General features: G+C 41.0%; 1 protein-coding gene across 4 annotated transcripts in view; it reads right to left on the bottom strand.

The window, feature by feature from the left end:
• Window positions 1–25,869, bottom strand: part of LOC134220524 (elongation factor 1-alpha) — a 49,205-nt gene that overhangs the window by 8,139 nt on the left and 15,197 nt on the right. For 3 of the 4 annotated variants that reach the window (XM_062699603.1, XM_062699602.1, XM_062699601.1), the window contains exons 2-3: window positions 5,137–6,049; window positions 4,848–5,053 (exon numbers count right to left, since the gene is read on the bottom strand). In XM_062699603.1, coding sequence (XP_062555587.1) covers window positions 4,848–5,053; window positions 5,137–5,959 — 1,029 coding nt within the window. In that variant the 5' untranslated portion in view covers window positions 5,960–6,049. Of the gene's footprint in view, window positions 1–4,847; window positions 5,054–5,136; window positions 6,050–6,127; window positions 6,272–25,869 lie in introns of those variants that run through there. The other variant, XM_062699605.1, reaches the window with a different exon arrangement.

The raw sequence follows: 25,869 nt of genomic DNA, 5'->3' as shown, positions 1-25,869 counted from the left end.
ATCTTTAATAAAGACCCTACATTCATCGTCTTGGGAAACCATGAATTTTGACACCCATGGTTCCAGATGATGCCAAACCCGGCTCTTCCTGGAAGGCCCATGGAACCTGCTGTAAGGGTGGCAGTGGACACTATCATTCTGGAAATGTTTCTGTAATCATCGTCTCGCAACGCCATGAAGCCAGATACTCATATCTGCATTATTCGGATCTGTTGTCATTTCACCATGTTCCCGGTACCATTTTTACGAAAATGGCCATATCTGCGTAGTTTTGATGAATTCTCGATCTACAGCCACCATTGATCGGCATATTAGTTTTAGTTTTTGGAGAAAACATAAAACATGATGGAAGTAAATGTCACATAAAATGACAAGCAGTGGAAAAATGCATCTTGAACATACCCTCAGAAAACCCGAAACATCTCCGGTGGCCTAAGACCAATCTCAGGTTTTGCAGGGGGACAGTATACTAGAAAAGTGTCCGCTTCTGATGGTCCAGGTTTTATCAAAATTAGTTTGATAAGAAGTCAAGTACGAGACACTGAAGACGGCCTTACTGTTGAGGTCGAAATACGTATCTGTCAAGATACAATTAAGTGGTGGAATTCAATGGGATGGTATAAACTCGTCTTAGGACAAGTGAAAATTAGTTTATTATATGCTGATTTGAATTTCGACATAATCAGGGATTGAATCTTATAGAGTAGTGGTCCCCAGCATGTTTACTATCAAGGGCCGCATAGCCATTTTGAACTATTGAAGCGGGCCGCAGTACATTTGCACAATTTGTTTTCATTTCATGTAGAATTTTACAGCCTTATCAGAATGATTTTTAATATCTATTTCACATTTCAATACAATGTGTGGCGATAAATCTATTTAAATCTATTTAAATAATATATATTGGTTCAAGAACTTTCATTATTCAAAAATCGAATAAATCTGAATTCCTCATTATATTTACGTGTGTCCAGACTTCCGATCTATTGAATTTTACAGAAACCTTCCATTTATCAAGTGTTCGGAGCATGGGGAAATTCTTGACTTTGTTAAACATTTTAGGTACCATCGTTCAAGGTTTTTTTTTGACAAATAGAAGGCTTCTTTGGATATTTTGAAACAAGAATTATAACGTAAATTACTCTCAAATTGCCATTATCTCCATTCGGGTGTAGTGCTCCGTTTATTTTTTTTTTAGAAATTCAAAAATCCAAAGTAGTCCCCGGAGTCAAAAGATGCCTTGCACGACGGTAGCGTAACCGGTAGTTTGACCAGAAGTTCAACATTTGGCACGGGGCAATATAATCGAAGTTGTTTGCGGTTGGCCTACATAGGTGTTTAAGCATCGAAATTCGCGAAGTCGAAGCAAAATTCTTCACACAAGCAATGACAGTTCTTTATGGGTTTTTACTGTAGAGCAACAGAGAGGAGGGGATGGCGGCCATGTTTCACTCAAACTCTGACAGATAGCAATGGGATTTCCCATAGGAGGGACGAGCAGAATTTGCTTCGACTTCGCGAATGATGTGAACTTGACAGATTCCCTGAGTATAACAAAAACTGAGCATGTCATGTCATCTAATGCTAATCAATGGGCCACATGTAGTGTATATTCTGAAATCCTTCGCGGGCCGCAGGAAAAGGCTTCGAGGGCCGCACTTTGGGGATCACTGTTGTAGAGAATGAACAAGTCTCTCACTTATCATCTCTGTATACATATACGATATGTAGCATACCACGAGAGACTTTTTTCGCAAGCTGTCATGATAGAGAACTAATTCGGGAGGCTATACCCAGGGATGCCAGGGGATATTTTCAAATGTCTGCACAGTTGAGTAAAAATGTCTTCAAATGTCTTCAATATCAAAATTATGATTATCAGTGAAAAAATTTCAAAATTTGTTATTTCAATCATCTCCTTGTTTTATGTATCGTTTATTTTTACAGAATTACAAATTGTTGGAATTCAAGAGAATCTTCTTTTAAATCTTCAGAGTAAGGGAAATGACTTTCCCTTGGTTTTTCTAATGAGTCTTTAAATATAATTCCAACGGATTTTTATAACTGAATTTCCTTGTGGAATTTTTCTGAATTTATTTTTGAAGAATTGCCTGTAGCGATTCGGAAAAATTCACCGTGAAATACTTGGATAAACTTGCATAAGATTTTCTGATGAAATTTCCTGAAGAATTTCTGGAGAAACTTCAGGATAAATTCCTGATGAATTTTTCGGAGACTTTCTAAAGGAATCCCTGAAGGAATTTCCGGAGGAATTGCTGTTGGAACATTCAAAGGATTTTCTGAAAGAACTTTCAGAAAAATGTCTGAAAGAACTTCCGGATGAAATGCTAATGGAACTTCCGGAGGTATTACAGGAGAATTCCTGGAGGATTTTCCTGAGGACTTCCTGAAGGATTATCCTGAGCAATTACTGAAAGGGTTTCTGAAGAAATGTCTGAAGAATCTTCCGGAAGAACTTTTTGGAGGAATTTTTTGAGGTATTGCTCATGAATATTGCGCAGGAATTTCCGAAAGAATTACTGGAGGAAATATCAGAGAAATTCCAGGTATTATTGGAGAATCTTTCGGCAACATTCTCGGAGCATCTTGAAGAGGAATTCCTGCAGAAACTTCCGAAAGGATTCTTAGAGGAATTTCCGAACGAATGCCTGCAGGAGCTTCGAGAGCAATTCCTGAAAGATCTGCTGGAGGAAGTCGTGAAAGAAACAAACTGAGGAATTTCTGAAGGAGCGACTGGAGGAATTTCCGACGGAATTCTTGGAGGATCTAACGGAGAAATTTCTGGACGAACTTATGAAGGATCTTCCAAAGGAAACTCTGAAGAAATTTTCTGAAAAATCTTTAAAGAAATTGCTGGACGAATTCCTGGAGGAATTTCATGGGAAATTTCAGAAAGAATTCCAGTAAATAGAGAAATTCTTAAAGGAATTCCCAGTTAAAATACTGAAAGAGTGCCCAAAAATATTTCTTGAAAAAATATCAAAGGAATTCAAGGAAGAATTCAACAAGGAACTGTAACGAGTTTACCCCGAACTTTCTTTAATAAAAAACTCTGGCGGTTTTTTTAGGAAATTTCTCTGATTTTTTTTTTCAGAATATTCTCCTGAACAAATAAAAATAATTTACGGTGGCTATTCTGAGAAATATCCATTTAACTCCAGAACAATTTCAATTTCTTGTCGACATTCGTAAGAATTTTTTATGGAAACTAAAGAAAATTTTCTGAGAAAACGAAACTAATTTCCTGTGAAAATTTTCGTAAAAATGTGAACATGGGTAAACATGGGAAATCCGAAGAGACATCCCTCAACTTCCAAATACAAATGATACTCCGGATTTGTATTTGAAAGACAGAAAGACAGACAAATTTAGACAAATTTCTTGTGGAAGTAAACATGAATTCTTTGTAGGAGTTCAGATGATTTTCCTGCAAGAACTTAGAAAAAAAATTATGGAAATAAAGATAAATTTCTCGTTTAAGTTTTGGGGGAATTTCTTTACTGCCCATACAGAAATTATTATAAATTTCCAAGATAATTGGAAAAGAATTTACAATTTCAATTCTCTTGAAATTTTATGAGAAATTCCTCGGACTATTAATGGGAAATTCTCTTTATTTTACACGATTTTTTGGGCCCAAAATGAAATGTTGCAAAGCCCAAAACTTGCCTTAATATGTCTTAAATAAAAAATATTATTTTTACTGATTTAGACTTTCACCAGAATTACCAAGAAAAATTTAAGCGAATGCTGCCATCGGGAATTTTTAACCAGCACATAACTAAAATGTGTTGCAATTGTCAACCTTATCAACCGACTAGTGTAAATGTGTTTTTACGTATGAAATTTCAAGAAACATTAGTCTATTATGTATAACTTTTGAAATATTTAAATGATCTGGATATAGAAGTCACAAAATTTATAAGTTAGTCATTAAATTATATTTTCTATTCGCTGGCTTATTGATTGTCTTCAAGTATCTTTAAATAAGATGGTAAGTCTTTAAATATTTTGAAAAGTCTTCAAAATGTCTTCATGAAATAAATGTCTTCAAATCGAAGACATGTCTTCAAATCTGGCATCCCTGGCTATACCCCATGATAAATTTCAACAAAGAAACAAAGCGAGAATCACCATTTTTCTGTGGTGGCTGCCTATCCGATTTTGTTTTCTTCCACTTGTATACAAGTTTGATAATTTTGTTATCATGGCTTGTTACGATTCGGAACAGTTTTTGCCTCTCTTTTATCGCTGTTCGTTATCTATTGAGAGCGATTTCTGCAAACCCTGGATATAATTTTACCTATCTCAACCTTTTTGTCTAACCCCTGTAATTATGTTTAAGTTATGTTTATTACACAATATGACATTTGGTCGTCTTATACTAAAGACACACTTGTGGTACTAGTACCACGGTTAGATACCCTAGTACATATTGTACCATGGTACTACCAGCATGGTACAAAGTAACACACTAGGGGTACAACTTGTACCATGGTAAGAATAACATCAGTGTGTCATTAGTATTAATTAAAAACTGTAGACGAATACAGCCTATGATACACGAAATAAAGCAATCATAACTGGTGCATGAAGTTATGTGAAGATTTCGAATTATCATTACTAACTCAATCTCGACCCCCCAATCCCCGATTCATATTCATCTATGGCGCTAAAAGATGCCTTGGGGAAAAGCAATATTGTACGATTTTCAAACAATCTATTCGATGTTCATGTTTTTCGGATGACAAGGCCATTATAGGTAGGTCATTCATAATTATGTTTGAGCTGTACAACCTAAACAGTATCAACATTGTGTTACCCACCTGAGCGGTGAAATCAGCGGCACCCTTCGGTGGGCTGGCCTTGGAATCACCAGCAACGTATCCACGACGCAACTCTTTGACCGAGACGTTCTTGACGTTGAAGCCGACGTTGTCGCCGGGCAGGGCCTCCTGGAGTGCCTCGTGGTGCATTTCCACCGACTTGACTTCAGTGGTGATGTTGACAGGGGCGAATACAACCACCATACCTGTTATGGACAATATTGGGGGCACATAAAACCAATGAATTACAAATTTGAGTCAACATAAGTTCAGAGTTTGAGAATCTTACCAGGCTTCAGGATACCGGTTTCGACACGACCGACTGGTACCGTTCCGATACCGCCAATTTTGTACACATCCTGCAGCGGCAGACGCAGAGCCTTGTCGGTGGGGCGTGACGGGGGCAAAATGTTGTCGAGGGCTTCAATCAAACATTTGCCTTCAGCCTTGCCTTCCTTGCGCTCAATGGCCCATCCCTTGAACCATGGCATCTTGTCCGAAGCTTCAAGCATGTTATCGCCGTGCCAGCCGGAAATCGGGACGAACGCAACCGAAGCCGGGTTGTAACCGATCTTCTTGATGTAAGACGAGACTTCCTTCTTAATTTCCTCGAAGCGGGCCTCGTGGTATGGGGGCTCGGTCGAGTCCATCTTGTTAACACCAACGATCAGCTGCTTGACGCCCAGGGTAAAGGCCAGTAAGGCATGCTCGCGAGTTTGGCCGTTCTTGGAGATACCGGCTTCAAACTCACCAGTACCGGCGGCAACGATCAGCACGGCACAATCAGCCTGCGATGTTCCGGTGATCATGTTTTTGATGAAATCACGATGTCCAGGGGCATCGATGATGGTGACATAGTACTTGGCGGTTTCGAACTTCCACAGGGCGATATCGATGGTAATACCACGTTCCCGCTCAGCCTTCAGCTTATCCAGAACCCAGGCGTACTTGAACGAGCCCTTGCCCATTTCCTGGGCTTCCTTCTCGAACTTCTCGATGGTACGCTTGTCGATACCACCGCACTTGTAGATCAGATGACCAGTCGTGGTGGACTTGCCGGAATCGACATGTCCGATGACGACGATGTTAATATGAATCTTCTCCTTACCCATTCTGCTTTATGCAACAAAAACGACACTAACTGAGATCTGGTTCGCCCCTGCGCACTAGGTCCACGGTTACTCGTAGGATTTACCGAAAATCTGAAATGAAATTAATGAATGAAAAAAAAAGATTAATATCGATCACTGTAGTTATTGGATGCCAGGTGGTAGCATCACCTTTTCCTCTTCTTCACATTTTATGTGCTTGAACTTGGCAGTAATTTGCTTGGAATGCACCATCAAACTCCAAAATATGTAGGACATAAAGACAATGTGAAAGAGCTTCATATTGATTAAGGTACAGCACAACCGTTTGTGAGTACAATCTGTTTCAGCCGAATTCTGCCATCGAACTGATCAACGGCCGGCAACTTTGAATGGCAATAAGCGTTTATAAATGTGGACAAAAGGTGGGCCCAAAAGCGCGAAAGATTCGGCCGTTGATAAGTGGCGGCTCACTCCACCGACCGACCGCGACTGTAATCTCTGTTGCCACATAATACTAGTGAAAAAGTTATATTTTCGGTGAGAATTTCGTTTGTGCTGATATGCACCTCATGTTGAATGGAGAATGATCGCCAGCATAGAAGCGTGCGTCCCTAAAGGGCGCGCTATATCTATGGATGTAAACTATATTTTTAGATTTGATTACAAAACATTACATGGGTCAGTCGGTGGCGGTGGACGCACTTGCTGTTGTTGTTTATTGGTGCTTTATCATGGTAAAATATTGACTAGAAAGCTGATAAACAGTGGCTGACTGTCGTAGAGAAGCTAAAAAATTACTCCGAGCCAATAGATAAATGTCTTTCTATTAGTCCATGCGCTAAAGGGATAATACGAAGGATTATCCGTAATCCAACTTGACACAGTTAAGATTACAACCAAATAGTCGATGTGATATGATGGATGAAAAATAATGAAATTAACAAGGCCTTAAGTTTCCAATGAGGACTATTGCAACAAAGATAATAATAGTGAAAATGAAGAAAAATTATCATTGGTCAGCTCTGGTTGAAATTGCAATACAATCCAACTGAATAAATGTTGAGATTTACCACCTATGCACGAAGAACACATCTCAACAGCTCTCAAATTTAGATTAATAACTGGGCTAGCCAATTGCTTTCAGTCGTTTAGGAAAGCAGGAAGATGCTAATATCATCTTCCAAACTTAGACGTACGTGTTCATGATACAAGAATTAGAGGCGAACGTACAGATTTGATAGTTCCGTTAGGATACGTTATTGCGGAGCTCTGACGTGGCGGACCTATTTTCTCGCGTGTCTCGTGGGACCAAAATGTCGACCAAAGCAAAAAAAAAAAAACAAATTTAAGTGGAGAGGGAGAAGCGGAAGGGTGGATCGCTTCGCCAGATGAAGTGGCCTTAACAGGTCGCCCCACCGATCGCCAGGGGCAGGCGATACATAAGAGCGTGGCAGGTCGGAGGAGCCACCCATCGAGATCAAGATGGACGGAGCTACTCTGACCAGGGCTTTGCCTCTACAAACATGTTGCAGAGGGTCAGCACGGACTTCTTAAGGTCCTTGCTGTACTTCCCGCCGTTGTTCAGAAAAGATATGATTATGTCCCTTACGTCTGTAATTCTAGAGTGGGGCGGCATGGTCATTTTTTCAAATCAATGGTTTTTCGAGACCATTCTGGGTCCTGAACAACTGTGCAGAATTTGGGACCGATTGGTTGCTTCCTCGCATTCCGCATCGCGTTTGAAGTTTGTATGTAAATTAGTATGAGAGAACGTATATTTTTGCATTTCTACTACTAGGGGTTTCAGTTCATCGTATACCAAGTGGCATATTGCCTTAAAGTTGTCTGTGCTTAAAGTATAACCCAAAGAATGCCGAAAAACTTTGCTGAAGAAGGCACGTTGCTGGAACGTCCTCGAAAAAAGTTATAACGCTTCGAACATTGAGTGTTCAAACCATATGCAAAAAATCATTTATACTGCCAGCACTGCCGTACTACGTAGACCAATAATTTAACTGAGTGTTATTTCAAAATAATTGATCTTATAGGGCTTTAGAGCTAATGGAAGCTATCCGGAATTATTTTACAAAGAAAAAAATCCGACAAGAAGGAAGATGGGTTTTGCCCTTCGATAACCATAGGTTGTCCGGTAGTGCTGGCAGAAACATTGATTTCTTGCATAGCGTTTGAGCAATCAATTTTCGAAACGTAATAACATTTTTTGTAGACCTTCCAGATACGTACCTTTTTTGGCAAAGACTTTCGGCATCTTCCAGACTATATGCTAACGTATTGAGTCACGTCATTTTCCCTTACTAATCTCCGTGTAAATTTAAAACGCGATGCGGCATGCGCGGTTGCAACCAATCGAGCCCATATTTTGCACAGTTTATTGGGGTCCCAAAACGATTCAGAAAAAACCTTGATCTCACTTGATCTGACGAAGTTTGCGTTTTTCCATACAACTGCGCCCCACTCTAGTAATCACCTCCATTTTCTGGCCTCCAATCTCCTTGTGCCTGGTCATCACTTCCGTGATGCAGGTTTCCGACCCTAAGGAACGACGGAAACCAGTTCCTCCTTCTACGAGGACTACCGAAGCTCGCAGGGAGGAAGGCTTGCCCTGGAGGGAAGTTTTGAATCCCAAAAAGGCGTAGATGGAGCGAAAAGCATTAAAGGAGACGAAGGCGCCATTGGCCAGGAAGGGGAATGCCCGTAGAGGAAAGGGCACATCTTCCAATGGTCATGGCAGGAAGAACAGAGGCGAAGCAATTATCGTCAAGGCTGATGGTAAGAGCTATGCTGACGTTCTGAAGGCTTTCCGGGGCGATAAAAAACTCACTGACCTAGGAAATGATGTCAACTGCATCCGCAGAACGCAGAAGGGCGAGATGATCCTCGTTCTGAAGCGGGATGCTGCACGGAAGATTTCCGCGTATAAAAAGCTGACAGAAGAGGTGCTGGGTGATGCTGTTAAGGTGAGAGCCCTATGCCCAGTAGAGGTAATCCAATTTCGAGGCCTGGACGAAATTACCGAGGCCGGTGAGCTGGTAGCTGCACTGAGAGATCAGTGTGGCGTTGAAATGCAGGATCCCGCGATTCGGCTGCAGAAAGGTTATGCTGGAGCGCAGGTTGCCTCATTGTAGATACCTGTGACTGACGCCAAAAAGGTACTGGATAAGGCCAAGCTGAAGGTGGGTCGGTGAGCGCAAACCAACAACCTCAGTCCTGCTTCAAGCGCTTTGATTATGGGCGACATAAGTCATATGACTGCAAAGGTCCTGATCGGAATCGGTTTTGCCGGAGGTGTGGAGCTGAAGGTCACAAGGCTCACACCTGCCAGGTTGCACCGAGGTGTTTGATCTGTGGTTCTGGCCCGGTGGGCAGGCCTGTCCGGCATCCAGACGGGCTCGGACATGCAAGTAGCTCAGCTAAATCTCAACAACTGCGAGGTAGCGCAAGCCCTGCTACTACTTATGTTGCCTTGCTGTCCGACCCGTACAGCATCCCTGCTGAACATAGCAGTTGGGTTGCGGATAAGTCCGGAATAGTGACCGTAGGTACCTCATCCAGGAGATAGTGATAGATCTTCTGGTGATGAGGGTTTCCACATAACGTACATATTCACATATGAGTTTCCATAACATTGTAAATTAACGTCCAAGTCGGGTGGTTTAATCCCCGGGAATAGGCAATTAACTTTGATTGAACTGAACCTGAGTTGCGTGCTCTTGCCTACGCAATGCGGTCGGGTCTGAGCTTGACGACCGACTGGCAAATGCTTACACAACCTCACTTGATCAGTACCGTTGCTGATGAAGAATGTGTATAGCCGCCAGACATTCTAAATACTCACGCTCCTCTAATGTGGACGTGTACAATACACATGTGGAAGTATTGGCTTGAGAAATGGATTTCGAGTGATTTGACTATGCGTCCAATTTGGGAATCTCGAGCTCGTTCAGTAGCCGCTAGGTTGCGAAGGCCGACGGAGGTCCTTCGTAGCTTAGTTGGTTAAAGCACCAGTCTAGCGTACTGTAGGGTCATGGGTTCGAGTCCCATCGAAGGGAAAGTGGTTACCTCCAATACATTTTTCAAATCAATATCTTCCACATAACGTACATATTCACATATGAGTTTCCATAACATTGTAAATTAACGTCCAAGTCGGGTGGTTTAATCCCCGGGAATAGGCAATTAACTTTGATTGAACTGATGAGGGTTTTGTTAAAGCAAAGGTAAACGGAGTTTACTTTTGTAGCTGCTACTGTCCTCCTAGATGGAGCATAGAGCAGTATACTAGGATGTTAGATAATCTTGTAGCGAGACTAACTGGTCTTAAACCATTAGTTGTAGCAGGTGACTTCAACGCGTGGGCAGTGGATTGGGCCTCTCGGTTCACTAACGCTAGAGGTCATATCCCGCTAGAGTTTCTAGCGGTTTTAAACGTAGTCCTGCTGAACGAGGGCTAAGCGTCAACGTCATGCATCGATGTGGCCTTCTGCAGCGCGGGATGGACGGTGGAGACTGAATTGAGGGTTCACGAAGGGTATACTGCTAGTGACCATCAGGAAATACGTGTTATGGGCAGCTATACCCCCAACAGAATCACAAGGCGGGTTAGTAAGGCTGTTCTAAGACGACGTACCTCGCAGTTCGACCCAGAACTGCTGGAAGAATCACTACGGTGGGAAAATCGGACTCTAGGCCTTAGTGGTGAAGAGTTATCCGATGTCCTAACACGAGCATGTGACATGACAATGCCCAGGAGGACTATGCCAACCGGCAACCGCATCCCGATGGACGAGCACGATAGCTGATTTCTCAGAACCTGTATTAGAGCTAAAAGAAGGTTGCGACGTGCTAGAACCGAAGCGGACAGGCTAGAAAGACGCCAGGTGTTCCAAACAGCGAGCAGAGCTCTGAACTGCGAAATCAAATGTAGTAAGAAAGCCTGCTTTGAAGAGCTGTGTAGGATGGCCAATCATACTCCATGGGAGGATACAGAATAGTGATGGCTAGGACCAACAGCACACCTCCTGAGAAATCCCCGGAGATGTTAGCCAGGATCGTTGAAGGTTTGTTCCCGAAGTATGACTCATCGGCCCGCCACACCGTACGAGTCAGTGAACGTAGTACCGCTAGTGACTTACGTTGAGCTTATCGCCGTTGCAAGAAAACTTAGGCTAAATAAGGTGGGTTAAATAATGGCTTAAGCTAAATAATGGGTTCCGTAAAGGCCGATCTACCATCGAAGCTAAGATAGCGCGTGGTTTGAATAGGAGAGGTATTAGGTGCTGTGCATTAATTACACTAGATGTAAAGAATGCATTTGAATCATTTGTTTGAGAAACTGCATAAGTCCATTTTACACTATTTCGAGAAAACACCAAAAAAATGTTTTTGAACAAATTTGCACCGAATCTTTTGATTTCTTCGATACAGATCAATAGTTTTTGGCAAAACTCAACACCCTGGGGCACTTTCAGTGCAAAAAATGTAAGCAGTACTCCACAAGTGCTCTTCAAAGTACGTGGACATATGTAGTTTCTCAAACAGACGAAAAAAATTTCATACATTCCTGAACAAAAATTCTTTTTTCGTATTTTTTTCCAGAATACGTGTTTTTGGACGAGGGTTCAGAATATATAAAAATCTCATTTTGGCCAAACAAACGGTTCATTTAATAACGCTAGCTGGGCAGCTACAGCGGATTCCCTGCATCGCTTGAGAGTCCCGGATTATCTGTGCAGGATTCTGAAAAGCTATTTTCAGAACAGGATATTGTTAGTCGACACCGACGCTGGTCAGCAGTCGATTGAAATGTCAGCAAGTGCTCCACAGGGATCGATCCTCGGACCGGTTCTGTGGAATATTACGCTCAAATCTCCCGGCTGGTGTGAAAATAGAATGCTTTATGGCAGAGGTTATATGGGATGCGGTGAACACAGCGTCTCAACAGATTATGTCGAAACTACAGCGCTGGTGGCGTCTTGAACAAAACCAGCAGCTGCAGTAGAGATCACTGTGATGCAGTGAACAACATGCTCACCCCCAACAACAAAAACGTCGCGGCTGGGCTGCGGGGACCTCCGTATGTAGATATAGAGTTCATTGCGGTTCACGCGTGGCGTTTGTTGTCGGGGTGCTTGTCTCCTACGCAAGTTTATGATAGATCGATAGGTTACTATCATAACTTGCGATCGACAGGTGGTGAGGTTACCACCCTTGAAGTCGATGTTGCGTTATAACGTCGAGTGTGTTAGCATAGGCGAGAGCGTTCTCAATAGTCCTCCCCTGATGTATTGCTTAATTGCGGACCGGGGGATATGGGGTTTTAGTTCTAGTGGGTCGGGTGATCCCATCCCCACACTACCTTAGTTAACCTCCTCAGGTGTCTGTTTGCAGATTTCCGTTTACCCTTGCTCAAGAAAAAAAGGCCTGAAGAATGTTCTGTAGAAGAGGATTTCAAAGCCAGTGGACGGCAATATTTTTAATTATGTAAATCTCACATATACTTCTCAATGTAATTTGAACCACAGATAACATATATTTAGGCTAGAACAAATTTTATTGAAAATCCTGTGTAAACTTTTGAATTGATGTTGGCCCACTATTGCCATCTACTCTACTGATGGCGGCAGTAGAGTAGATGGCAATAGCTGATTAACAACCGTCGAACGTAGCCATTGCATTTGACAGCCGCATTCGAGCTGCGTTTTCAATAATAATAGAATTGACGGTTTTCGATGTTTACACACGTATCGGATACCAGCCTCAATATCTGTTATCTGTGTACCATTTTTTCAATGTAGTTGAAACGTTTCAATTGGGGTTATTAACCTCCAATACAACAACAAGCTCAAACCTAAATTTCAGATAGAATCATCTCTGAAAATCGCCGATTTTTGCGTGACGTACTTTAAGGATCTTCCCTACCAGATATTCAGGCTGGCATCCGAAACGTGTGTAAAGGTGAGGGGAGAGGGTAATCGAAAAGTCAAACCCAAGTCAGATGTCAAAGTAGTACAGGGACGGATACACTTTGAAACCCACAGAGCCGCCATTACCGTGCGCAAAAAGCTGGATAGGGCGAATTTAGTCAGACTTTAAAATGTTAAATTCAACAAAGAACGTCGTGTATTTGAGTGTTTTATGTATGTATCGTGAAGAGGAGATGCAGAACTTGGTATTAGATACCAAGCAGAATTAAAATGTTGAAAATTTCTACTCCTTATGACAGGAAGAGCAAAATTCCGCTACTATGGGGTCCACTATTGGGCATTTTCCATATCAATGCTAATTCTGTTTTTTGTTTACCGATGAAAGTGCCACGCTTATGAAAACCGGATTCAGTTCTATGTGATAAATTACTTTACTCATTTAAAACGTGTTGAGGTTCAGATAATTTATCAATTTGTAGAATGTGCATAAATATTCAATGACTAATATTCAACCGAATATTGACAGTTTAGAGCCGACTATAAATCAAGACAAAATTTTCAAAACGACTTATCTGCTTTTGTAAACAAAGATTCAAACGTCGATTTCACAAATCTGATAGCACTTCGACACAAACCAACGCCATCATCAGGTAGCCGAAACCTTCACCTACCTATTGGTAGTGTTTGTTTGCGTGGGAGTGCTATCAGATTCGTCAAACCGACGTTCAAAACTTTGTTTACAAAAGCAGATAAGTCGTTTTGAAAATTTTGTCTTGAAATGTGTCTGGAAGTAAGCTTCAAACCAGGCTATTGACATCCTATTGTTTAGCCCATCGCCAGATCGTAGCCAGGATGCCCCGGGCTATAATTTTTTTCATACTGCGTTTCAATGATGACAGCGTCTATTCAATGATGACAGCGTCTACGTCTATTGATGATGATGACACTGCGCTTGTCACAATAAAAGTGAAGAAAGGTGGACTTCACCAAACATTTTCGATTATTTTACGCTCTGGTTCAAAATCGAGATATTTTTTGTTGTTGCGTAGAACCACTGCGTTAATTGAGTTGAACTTTTTTGTGGTACAAGAAGGCAAAAATAGTAGAAAAGATCAGCGTGATAAGAATTCTACACACATCATATTTCGATACTCATCCTCTGGGATGACCCGTTCTTGGAATCCAGTTTTCCGCGAGCGATAATGGCCGCCAGCTTGCCTGCGGGTTAGTCTCTGATTTGACGTTTCTGGAGGTCAACTGCACCCACCTTTCAAGCATTTTGATCAATGTGGTATATAAGAAGGCTTGAATTCACTGAATCAGCACCTTCTTATATGCCACATTGGTCAGATTGCTCGGAGCGGTGGGTGCAGTTGACCTCCACAAACGTCAAATCAGAGACTGACCCGCAGGCAAGCTGGCGGCCATTACCGCTCGCGGAAAACTGGATAGACACTGCACCCAACCATTGACTGTTAGGTTTTCTAACAATTCTGTACAAGAACCTACCAAAACCTATAAAAGAACTGGGTATATGTGAAATTGTTAAATTCTATGCCATTCTATGTTGGTATTTTGATGCCAACCGAATAATAATTTGATACGCGTTTGGTATTGTAATAACAGAGTATGTTATGCATTAAATATTGTGCATATTAATTTTTGGTATCGTTACTTTGGTGGTATTTTACCTCTTATGCACACTTTAGTTCAGTAGTGTAAGGTATCAATAACAAAATGAAGTATTATTGAGTTATTATCTCCTGCTCGGGAGATTTTCAATTTTCACCTGTGGATACGTTTCTACAACGCAGTAGTGAAAAAGTTTTTCTATACTATGTTTGGTATTTTGCGTACGTAGTAAGAGTTCAATATCTCATCGTTTTTCATTAGTATCTCTGATCAAAAGATAAAATATGTAGGTACACAGTTTGCAATGCCTGGTTGAAGCCTAGATAAAATGTTGGGATCTCGGTCAAATTTCCGACGGATATTGATTCCTTTGTAGTTGGCACATATTTTAAATGAGATGGAATTCTCAACTTTCCGTGCAGACCTTTCGCCAAATTCGTACCTTTTAAAATCCCTGGACCAGATCCCTGATACCTTTAACCAAGACTAGAAGTTTAATTTCAATAGTCCTTCCGACAGAACAGCGTTCTGGGCCAGCCATTTCTTTCGTGGTCTTAATAACACAAGTCTCAATAAATAGTTGAATAACAAAATTGAAAATAATATTTTTTGCATGCTGCTGCGCAGCAAGTATGAAAAAAGATTTTCGCAGTAGTTTCCGTTGAAAAAATCGCAGGATAGAAAAAATACGATGAAAATGATTGTGCGATGTACCAAAAATAAATTATACAAATTACAAAAATCGTCCAACAGTATAGAATTTTATTGCACATTGAACTGAGACAAGAAACATCATTTTCTAAAAATACATTTTACCGTTGGAGGCTCGTACGTTGTAAAAAGCATACGCATTTCACGCTAGTAGTCTATACATGGATCTAGATTACGCGCGTGGTCAACGATGATAGTGAAAAATCCGAAGGATTAAAAGCAATGAAACGCTGAACAAGTTCCATGTTGTGTGCGGGGAAAATAATCCCACCTATTCTAGTTTACAAACAAGACGACAAACACGCTACAAAAGTCAAGGACTCCCTGTTTTGGACTTCAATCCCGTTTGTGTTTACTAGCAATTTAATTTTAACATTGTCTACCGGAGGGAAGTTTCATTGATGCAAATTTTGCCGAAATTTCCAATTGGTACGAATATTCAAGTCACTACGCTATAGTAGATCAAGAGAACATCAGGTTATCGCTGTTGCAATGATTGAGGCGTAGGCCAATCCGTTGGTAAATGCTCGCAATTATGTATAGGTACGGGTAACCTATTAGCATCTTTTGGAACAAATTGATTATCGAGCCCGGCAGATTGCGATGCTGCACGCGAACAATTAAAGCACCAGAGTCAGATTGGCCGGTTGAAATTGAAGTCGTTGCTAATTGGAGCGAGGCAGACTGTACCTGTTGGATGTTTGTAAGCAGATATGGGTCATCAAACGTGTTTTCAATTGATGACAAGCAGGATTATACTTTTCCTTGATAGAGTAATTCCTCTGGATATGGGCGTATTTATCGTAAATAATAATTAGTTCGTTATTAGCCGTCGCACTTTCCAAGTTTGACTGCTTCCGCATAGGAACGTCAGGCCATGTAATCTTTTGTTCACGTGGTTGGCGGACACACGGATTAAAAGATTGAAGTCTGCGCGCGCTGAAAAAAAAAACTGTTGACGTTCATATAAGTGTATACGTGACCTGGGCGAGGTTCGATGATAATGATTTGTTCTACCATCTGAAAAAATGAACGCAGTATCGAAAATATTTGTTTCTCTGGTTACTAGGGAATCAATTTTGAAACGTAATTAATCAACTTGTTTTTCAGTCTCTACCAGATTTTTCTACACCCAATCAGCTAATGATAGATTTTAATACAAGTCACCATAAAAACCTTGCAAAATCTGTATAATATTTTGGCATATACAAATATGGAAGATGCTAGGACTGAAAATCTCTCTAATAGAGACATAACAAAAAATATAGAAGATATCATTGCAACCATAGTATTTAAATGTTGAAACTATATTTATCGTATTGAAATATACAGTATCTGTATTGAATGGTCACATGTTTTGTATTAAAACCTTGCAGAATTTGTATATGCCCAGATTTTTATATAGAAACGCAAGATTTGTTTTTTGGGTGTAGAGATAATTGAATTAAGGTTAATGCTTTGAAACACTGACGAACAACCTTGATTAGTTCTTGTTATAATCTTACGAATCCTTGTTTCTTTTTTGGCAGTACTGAAAAATTATAATCTCTCAAAGACGTGAGTGTTCTTGCGTGTTTTTTTGCGCATCAATAAGCAAGTTACTTCAAATAAATCTGCTGAATATGCTAAAAAATAACATATATTGCTGCGTTATAAAATTACTGCAAAAACACAGATGTTGGTGTTTTTGCCGACAGTGTCAATATCATCGTTGGGTAATTGAGAGCAAGGATGTTTTAGTTTATAATTTGATTGCTATTCATAGCATCTATGAATGAAAAATACATCCTTTCAATAACCCCCAATAAGACCCAATGTCACGGAGTATTAAGTTGACATTCAAAACTCAAAATTTCCAGACAAGATATGGCATGTATATGTGTACGAGCTTCTCTATCTGGATAATATCAGCCACATCGCATGCGCGCTCATTAATTTGGGACTTTCGATTCTCACACTGGAGAGTTGAATGCATCAGAGCTATATAGATATCTATTTAAGAAATCCAGCTATTGACCGGGTCAGTGTTCCACGATAACGAAAGATAGCTGGTGCAAAATGTTATTTTATCTCATTCGGTAAATTTTGCAAACCCTATTGATAAAAAAATCAATCATCACGTCCAGTGACGTCATTACATTGACGAAGCTTTTTCTGTTGAATTCCCAAAAAGTCTTGTGACAAAACAAACGTAGAAAGCTATTTTGATATCGCTCAAGCAAATACAGTAATATCCCGATTTTATCACCCCCTGGTGAATTTTGAGGTGATAAAACAGGGTATGTGACAAAATTGGAAAAAAAAAATTTCCAATTGTTTAATTCATTCCACAAATATGAATCATTTCGTCGTTCGTAATAAACTACAGGTGGTGAAAGTTATTTTATGAAAATTAATGTTGCTTGTGGTATTATTTACGAAAATAAAAAGAATGACAAAAACTTTGGGGGTGACAAAATCGGGTCGAAAACGTGATAAAATTGGGACGTGATAAAATCGGGTCGAAAACGTGATAAAATCGGGGGTAGACAAATTCGGGGAGTGACAAAATCAGATCAACACTGTATATCGATTTTCTCATTCCCCGACAATTAAAATGATTTGCAGTGCAGCTTTTCCGAACTGTTTCACATGTTACCGGCTGACAGTACGCATTGGAAACTATTATGGCCGCTCTATTTTACATTTTACAGTTTCTACACTTCAAAATATTCGACTGTACTATGAGTAGAAGCATAAGAACTTGAACGCTAGTGGCGTTATAGCCAATAAAAGTATTTTGCAAAAATATGCTTCTATAAGCACCCGGTCCTATGGCTGCTAGGTCAAAGCAAGCTAGATGTTGGTGACGCGAACAGAAGCGACATTAGCAATCGTATTCTTTTGCATCAAATGTATTGTGCCTTGCAACAAAATGACAACTTTCGTGATCATTTTCCAAGGCTCTCATAGATGTGAAAAATGGCTCCGCAGAACAAATAGCAAGTGCTATCCAAGCATTCACCGCCGCTTTTTTTTTAGGTATGTTTTTCTTAGGCGACTATCTGGCGTGTATTTTTCATTGCGACCAAAAATCGGCGGAAGAGTAGATTTTTTTATGAGCGGTACAGTACTGTAGTCTGTATGTGATTGCCGTGATTACTAGTTACCGTTTTGACTCAAATCCCGAACATCACTCATATTCCGAACACTCGCTTTTATGGTCATTTTGACTTTATTAGTGTATTTTTTTCCATAGGGTCTTGATCATCAGAACAGAAAACCAATGCAAGTTTTAGTTTTAGAGCGCTAGAACGCCAGTGTTCAGAATATGAGTCATGTTCAGAATTTGAGTCAAAACGGTACTCCTTTTCTGATTTGAAATGTGGAACCTATATAACATTGTGACCCGACTGATCGAGCGTCTGTTCACCAAGGAGGTGCGGCTCCAACAGCGTCTGTTCTGGCATCCACCGGCTGAGTATGAAATGGGTATACCCCGTTAGGCATAAGTACGTTAGGCATAAAGACGTTAGGCATAACGGACGTTAGGCATAGCGGACGTTAGGCATAATGTACGTTTGGCATAATGGACGTTAGGCATAAAATGACCCAAAGAACAGCCCATGACATAAGAAGGCAAAATAATGCCAAACGTCCATTATGCCTAACGTATATTATGCCTAACGACCGTTATGCCTAACGTCGCGGACCCGTATGAAATGCTATTCCCCGGAAGCTATACCTAAGATGGCAGCCCCATCCCGGTAGATAGGGAACCTTGGGCCAACAACCTACTGTTCCCGAAACATCAATTTGTTCGAGAATCCGATAATGAAAGAATACGATAGAAACATGGAACTTTTAACCCTAGCCCAGCAGGGTGAATTGGCACAACTTGCCAGTGAGGCACGTCGCATGAAGCTTGAGATCCTGGGACTGAGTGAAGTCCGTTGGGCAAACTTTGGAAAACACAGAACGCCGTCGGGACAAGTTCTGCTAAACTCTGGTTTACGAGGTGAACACGCTCCCCGGCATCACGGAGTTGGCTTCCTACAAAGCGTTCAGGCACACTCTGCGCTTATGAAGTGGGAACCTATAAGTGAAAGGATAATCGTTGCCAGATTTAGAACACGGGTCCGAAACCTTATTATAATCCAATGTTATGCACCAACCGATGCTGCCGATCTGCAAGACGAAGAGAACTTCTACAGTCAACTCAATGCCGTCGTAGATAGAATTCCGAAGGGTGATATCAAGATCTGTTTGGGCGACTTCAATGCGAAGATCGGATCCGACAACTCGAACCATGAGCGCATTATGGGACGCCATGGTCTCGGAGAAATGAGCGAAAACGGAGAGCTGTTCGCAGAATTTTGTGGTAATAGCGACATGGTTGTCGGGGGATCGCTCTTCCCTCATCGACCGGTTCACAAGATCACGTGGGTCTCCCGTGACAGCTTTACAGAAAATCAAATCGACCACATCTGCATCAGCCGAAAATGGAAACGGAGCCTTCTTGATGTACGGAATAAACGTAGTGCCGATATCACGTCTGATCATCACCTCCTCATCGGCGAAATACGCCTGCGCATTGCGCGGATTCGTCGGCAGGAGGAAAGAGTTGGACGACGATTCAACACACGCCGACTGGAAGATGCCACGGTGAAACGGTCCTTCGTTGAAGAACTGGAGACGCGTGCTGCAGATATTCCGGAAGGTGGCAGCGTGGAAGACCAATGGACCGCCATCAAGAATGCCTTCATCGCCACCAGCGAGAACAATCTGGGCGAACTACGCGCCCAGAGAAAACAATGGATCACCGATGAGACCTGGAGAAAGATAGAGGAACGAAGAGAAGCCAAAGCCGCGATAGAGCGATCGAAAACCAGAGGAGCCAAAGTCTTAGCCCGTCAACGATACGCGGCTCTTGAGAAGGAAGTAAAACGCTCATGTCGACGGGACAAGCGAGCGTGGGCAGACTCTCTGGCCGACGAAGGAGAGAGAGCCGCCGCAACCGAGGACATTCGCCTCCTCTACGATATCTCACGACGCTTAAGCGGGGCGAAGATGAATGCAACGATGCCTGTGAAAGACGCGAATGATCAGTTATTGACCGACCCAACTGACCAGCTGAAACGCTGGTTCGAGCACTTCGAACAACTTTTTCAAGTGCCAGCCAGGCAATCACCACCTCGGCATGATCTGCCTAGAATCCGACGTATAACACGCGTCTAACCGAAGCTCCATCAATGCTAGAGATTCAAACAGCCTTCCAAAGCATGAAATCGAATAAAGCCCCAGGGGTCGATCGCATATCAGCCGAGATGCTCAAAGCTGACCCCATGACATCCGCTCAACTACTGCATCGTTTATTTCGTAATATCTGGCACACCGCAACTTTCCCGGTCGACTGGATGCAAGGTATCTTAGTGAAGGTGCCCAAAAAGGGTGACCTGACTGTATGCGATAACTGGCGAGGCATTATGTTGCTGTGTACCGTTCTCAAAGTTCTGTGCCAAATTATCCTAGCCTGGATTCAGGAGAAGATCGATGCGACTCTCCGGCGGCAGCAAGCCGGATTCCGTGCCGGAAGATCCTGTGTGGACCATATTGTCACGCTCCGCATTATTCTGGAAGGTCAACGAATTCCAAAAGTCCCTTTACTTGGTATTCATTGACTACAAAAAAGCTTTCGACCGTCTCAATCACGAGAATATGTGGGGTGCCCTAAGACGCAAGGGGGTTCCTGAGAAAATCATCGGCCTCATCGAGGCACAGTACGAGACCTTCTCGTGTAGAGTGCTGCACAATGGGGTCTTGTCCGACCCTATCCGGGTCGTAGCTGGTGTGAGGCAAGGATGTATTCTATCACCGTTACTGTTCATCATCGTAATCGACGAGATTCTGGTAGATGCGATTGACCGTGAACCAAACCGCGGGCTGTTATGGCAGCCTATAACCATGGAGCACCTAAACGACTTCGAATTGGCTGATGACGTTACACTCCTCGCGCAACGGCGCTCTGATATGCAGAGTAAGCTCAACGACCTTGTCGAGCGCTCTTCCTCGGCAGGTTTAGTCATCAACGTCAACAAAACCAAATCGTTGGATGTAAACACGGTGACTCCTTCCAGTTTCACCTTAGCCGGGCAACCAGTGGAGAATGTTGAAAGCTTCCAATATCATGGTAGCCAAATGGCGTCAGACGGCGGTACCAAGATCGACATAGGCGGACGGATCAAGAAAGCAAGGGCTGTCTTTACGAGTTTAAGAAATATCTGGAAAAATAGGCAGATAAGTGAATGCACCAAAATACGAATTTTCAACTCTAACGTGAAATCTGTGCTGTTATACGCTAGCGAAACATGGTGTGTATCAGTGGAGAACACTCAACGGCTGCAGGTGTTCATTAACAGATGCCTGCGGTATATAATTCGGGCATGGTGGCCTCATAACTGGATCTCAAACAACGAGCTCCATCGTCGTTGTCACCAGAGGCCGATAGCAACAGAAATTCGGGGTCGGGAGTGGGGCTGGGTTGGCCACACTCTACGTAGGGGCGGAAACGAAATCTGTAAACAAGCATTAGACTGGAACCCAGCGGGATATCGCAGCAGAGGCAGACCCAGAGGCTCATGGCGGCGAAGCCTCAATAAAGAAATAAAAAAGGCGACCGAAATCTAACCTGGCAACAGGTTAAAGCGATAGCCGGGCAACGCTCAGGATGGAGATCTTTCTATTCGGCCCTTTGCACCACCGGAGGTGTACAGGATCCATAAGTATGTAAGTAAGTATATTTGATATATACGAGAAAGGCAAAAAAGTGTAGTATCATTGTGCAGTCGCCTCTCCTTCTTCTCCTTCTTATTGGCATTACATCTCCCACTGGAACATTGCCGCCTCGCAACTTGTAAGATTGTCTAGTAGCCTAGAAATTTGAATATATCGACATAGGGAGAGTGAATCCTGAGCAAAATATGACCAAAACACATCGAGATAGAAGATATTGAAATACTGAGGTTATCGAGATGTGAAGAGCATAAGTGCATGTGGATTGAAGGGACCGAGAAAGCCATCGACATAGGGAGAGATATCGAATTATAATAACAAATAACATCCAAAACATACAGCTACGTAGTCATATGTCACCTTCGCATACAAACCGATTGGGTTGTACCTATGATTTTTTTTAAGGATGTTCTGTTAAGTGTTATATGTTTTCAAATTTTGAAAAATTAAAACATATATCTTGAAACGATTATATGTGCTACTAATGGTGTTCTGCTACAAGAATTTATAATAGATATTTGATTAGCATAAAGAAGGTGCATTTTGCCCCGCCCTCACCCATATGGACACAGTGCACGCTGTGCCGATCGCTTCAAAAAATTCGCACTCACATACAAAGTCCCACACGGGGATGCAACTGTCGTCCTATCTCTCTGACTGACTGTGACTAACTTTTTTCGTGATGGTTGTTTTTGCGCCGTCGGTGTGTTAAATTTAGACATGCGTTAGAACGATGGTTGGAAAGCAACGAAAAATAAAAACAAAACTCAAGTGATAGGCGAGAAAGTGTTGGGCCGTCTGATTTGTCGATGAAGACGTGTTACGGAGTAAACACATGGCAGACAGAATTCGCCACTTTTTTCATTGAGCATGGTGCAGAACCTTTACGAATCAAAAACCTTCTGTTGCCATGCGGAGCGAGAATCAGAAGATTTTTTTTTTCGCACTGATAAGATGCGACGTAAATAATGCCGGTTCTGTGAGTTACGTCACTAATGCGCAGAACGCAGACGATTATCAGTTTATTAAATAATTTGGCTCGATTTACTACTCTATAGACTTCTAAATAATATTATTTACATATTCTTTTCAAACAGCTTACTTATTAGAGAAAGCAAACTGATTGGGTGATAACTAGAAGTCTCAGCTGAGTTTTTATCCGGCTTAAAAATTAGAACAACCTTGGCGTTTTGCTCCACACACCTGGCCACGTCCTTACAAGTGATTTTATTTCATAATTGCCGAATCATCTGTTCAGAACCGAAACTTTATTCACCACGGAACCGGACTTCTTTTTTAGGGGATAAATTTATCCCCCAGTGTCAAATTTATCCAACACTCTTTTTTTATTTGCAATAGTATGAGCGGGAATTTCTAATGTAAAACTATAAGAATATGATGTAAAACGCCCATACCACTCAATAATGGAACATGATACAATCATGAGAAAATAGAGAAATAAAAATAATCAAATTAAAATTATTTTAAACTCGATTCCATGCTTTAACTTAAGATTCTACTCATTTGCTTAAATGTTCAGAAAGCTACTTGCACAAGGTACTATCTATAGGTACTACATATATGTCTTGGCTAGTTTTATATCATTTTCACTCTCAGAATTGTTTATGCTGCATTCGCAAAGCACTCGTATTGGTGAATCAGAAAAGATGTGACAAATATGACGTAGGATGAGTGTTCAAATAGTGTATTATCTGTATCGCGCAAAGAATTAAATAGTTTGATGGACATAACATCAAAATTCCCAGATGCAGGTTTATCTATCGGTATATGATTTTGTTGAGCTATATAATGTGGCACGATAACATGGAATCTGTTTGTTCTCTACAACAACATGATCAGTGTTGGTAACATCTCAAATTCTCAAATCTCATCGGCGATTAAAATCATGCGTGAGTCAATTCCCATCAGAATTATGGCCCAGAGAATCGCTCGATTTTTAAATCGATTTTTACGTGTTCTTTATTGTTGAATGCATTGAATTCACTTTTTTCGTCAAAGATATATCATCGTTTCGTGGAGATATATCAGCTTCCACACTGATATTCTTCCCTCCCCCTTCATACGGGAGCTTGGCAGAAGGAGGGTCGTGTGATATGTGCCATCACAAATATTGCCCTCCGCTCGCTTTCAAATCGACTTCTATAAAAACATTCTTCATGCCTTGCCGTATCCTAACGGAACTATCAATTCTATACTTTCGCCTCTAATTCTATCATGAACATGTACGTCCAAGTTTGGAAGATGATATTAGCATTTCCATATCATTGTAAATCGTTTAACTTCACGTAGAAGTAACACACACGAAATCATTAATTTAGTAAATAATATTTGTTTTCTTAATCTTTTAATGAGGAAAAATGGTATGATGAAATTGTAGTGCTTTGAAAATCAAAACTTAATTTGTTTGATGAAATGGTTTTCACAATTTGCATGGAATTTTAAAATTTTGACCGTGTAGGTATATATAAAAAAAATAGAGATCATACTGAAGAACCGATTTGACTACAAGATAAATTGTGAACGCAATAAAAATGTATCAGAAAATTGATCAATTTTTGGCGAGACAAATTTCGTCGGGTCAACAGTAAAATTATAATTGTTAGATATGTTAGATTGTTAGATATACAGGCCTCTTCTGAAAGATTTCATGTAATTTTGTTCACTTTTTTCGGTCGCGGTCTTCCTTCCTGGTATGTAATCTGAAATACAATTTTGATCCCCCGAAGGTTACTCAAAATCTTTTTCCGAATGCCATGAAACTCGGAAACAGAGAGTGGAGGTATTAGTAGATCCACAGAAGAAAATATTTTTTAAAGATTGTAAATTTACTGCTTCAATATCTTAGCAAATATTTGCTAACTAATAAATTAGCTAACAAAAATTAGATTGATGTTTTTCAACATCAACAACTACCATCTATTGCTTACATCAAATCACCACTAATGGATACATTGTTCCTTTAGAGGTGGTAAAAATTAATTTTGGTTCCCATAGTTATGCTATTTATTGATTTCTTATTAGACTCTCTACTATTGGTACAGTTTTCAGAGTAAGAGTCAAATTTAAATCCTAGGATAAGTTGCCTTGTTTTTTGTATGCCGTGCTCCGTGACATCTATGAGGGCGTCGGTGAGTCGCTGGCCTCTCGTTAAGTAGATGTCATATCATCATTTCCTTCCCTTTCCTAGTAACGGAGAAGATGGGCGTGGCCGGCAATGATAGCTTTCATGTTTTATCATTTTGGACCCCCAATTGGATTTCCATTGAATCCCAAATGGAAATCCATAAGCAATTGGGGTAAGAAAGGTAAAGAATATACATGACAACTATCAGTATGCAATCTACGAAATACTCCGTTACAACGCAACGCAACGCAAACGCAACGCAAATTTAAATCCTAGGATAAGTTGCATTTAGCAAGATTATTAAAGCATGACGCATAAACTGAAACCATTGTAAACTCTATAATATCGGTACTACCTCCACTAAGGGTACGGTTACCCTACCACAATTAGCGGAATCCTTTACTAAGTCTTTGTGTGAATCGAATTATCTGGGCCAGAGAAAGATTCAATTTGTTGCTCAATTTGGTCATCAATCAATTCGAATCGATTGTTCAGTTCTAAAGAAGAGTTTTATTTATTTTCAAAATCAGAGTTCGCAGCTTAGGCAGAATGCGATGCTCTTTTAACTTTTCTTTGGAGGAAATAGAGAATACAGAGATTCTTCCTTTCGTTTGTTTTTATCATTGCTCATTGCTTAGCGAGGAAAAGTGACCTGATTGTTTTTTCTTCCAGAACGATGTCCTTTGAGGATTACCACTACTTGTCGAAATTTTACTTAAGTAAAAACG

This window comes from Armigeres subalbatus, chromosome 3 (genome assembly GCF_024139115.2).
Source record: "Armigeres subalbatus isolate Guangzhou_Male chromosome 3, GZ_Asu_2, whole genome shotgun sequence".
Taxonomy (NCBI): Eukaryota; Metazoa; Arthropoda; class Insecta; order Diptera; family Culicidae; genus Armigeres; species Armigeres subalbatus.
The sequence above is the reverse complement of the archived record's forward strand: the minus strand, read 5'-3'. Positions and strand labels throughout refer to the sequence as shown.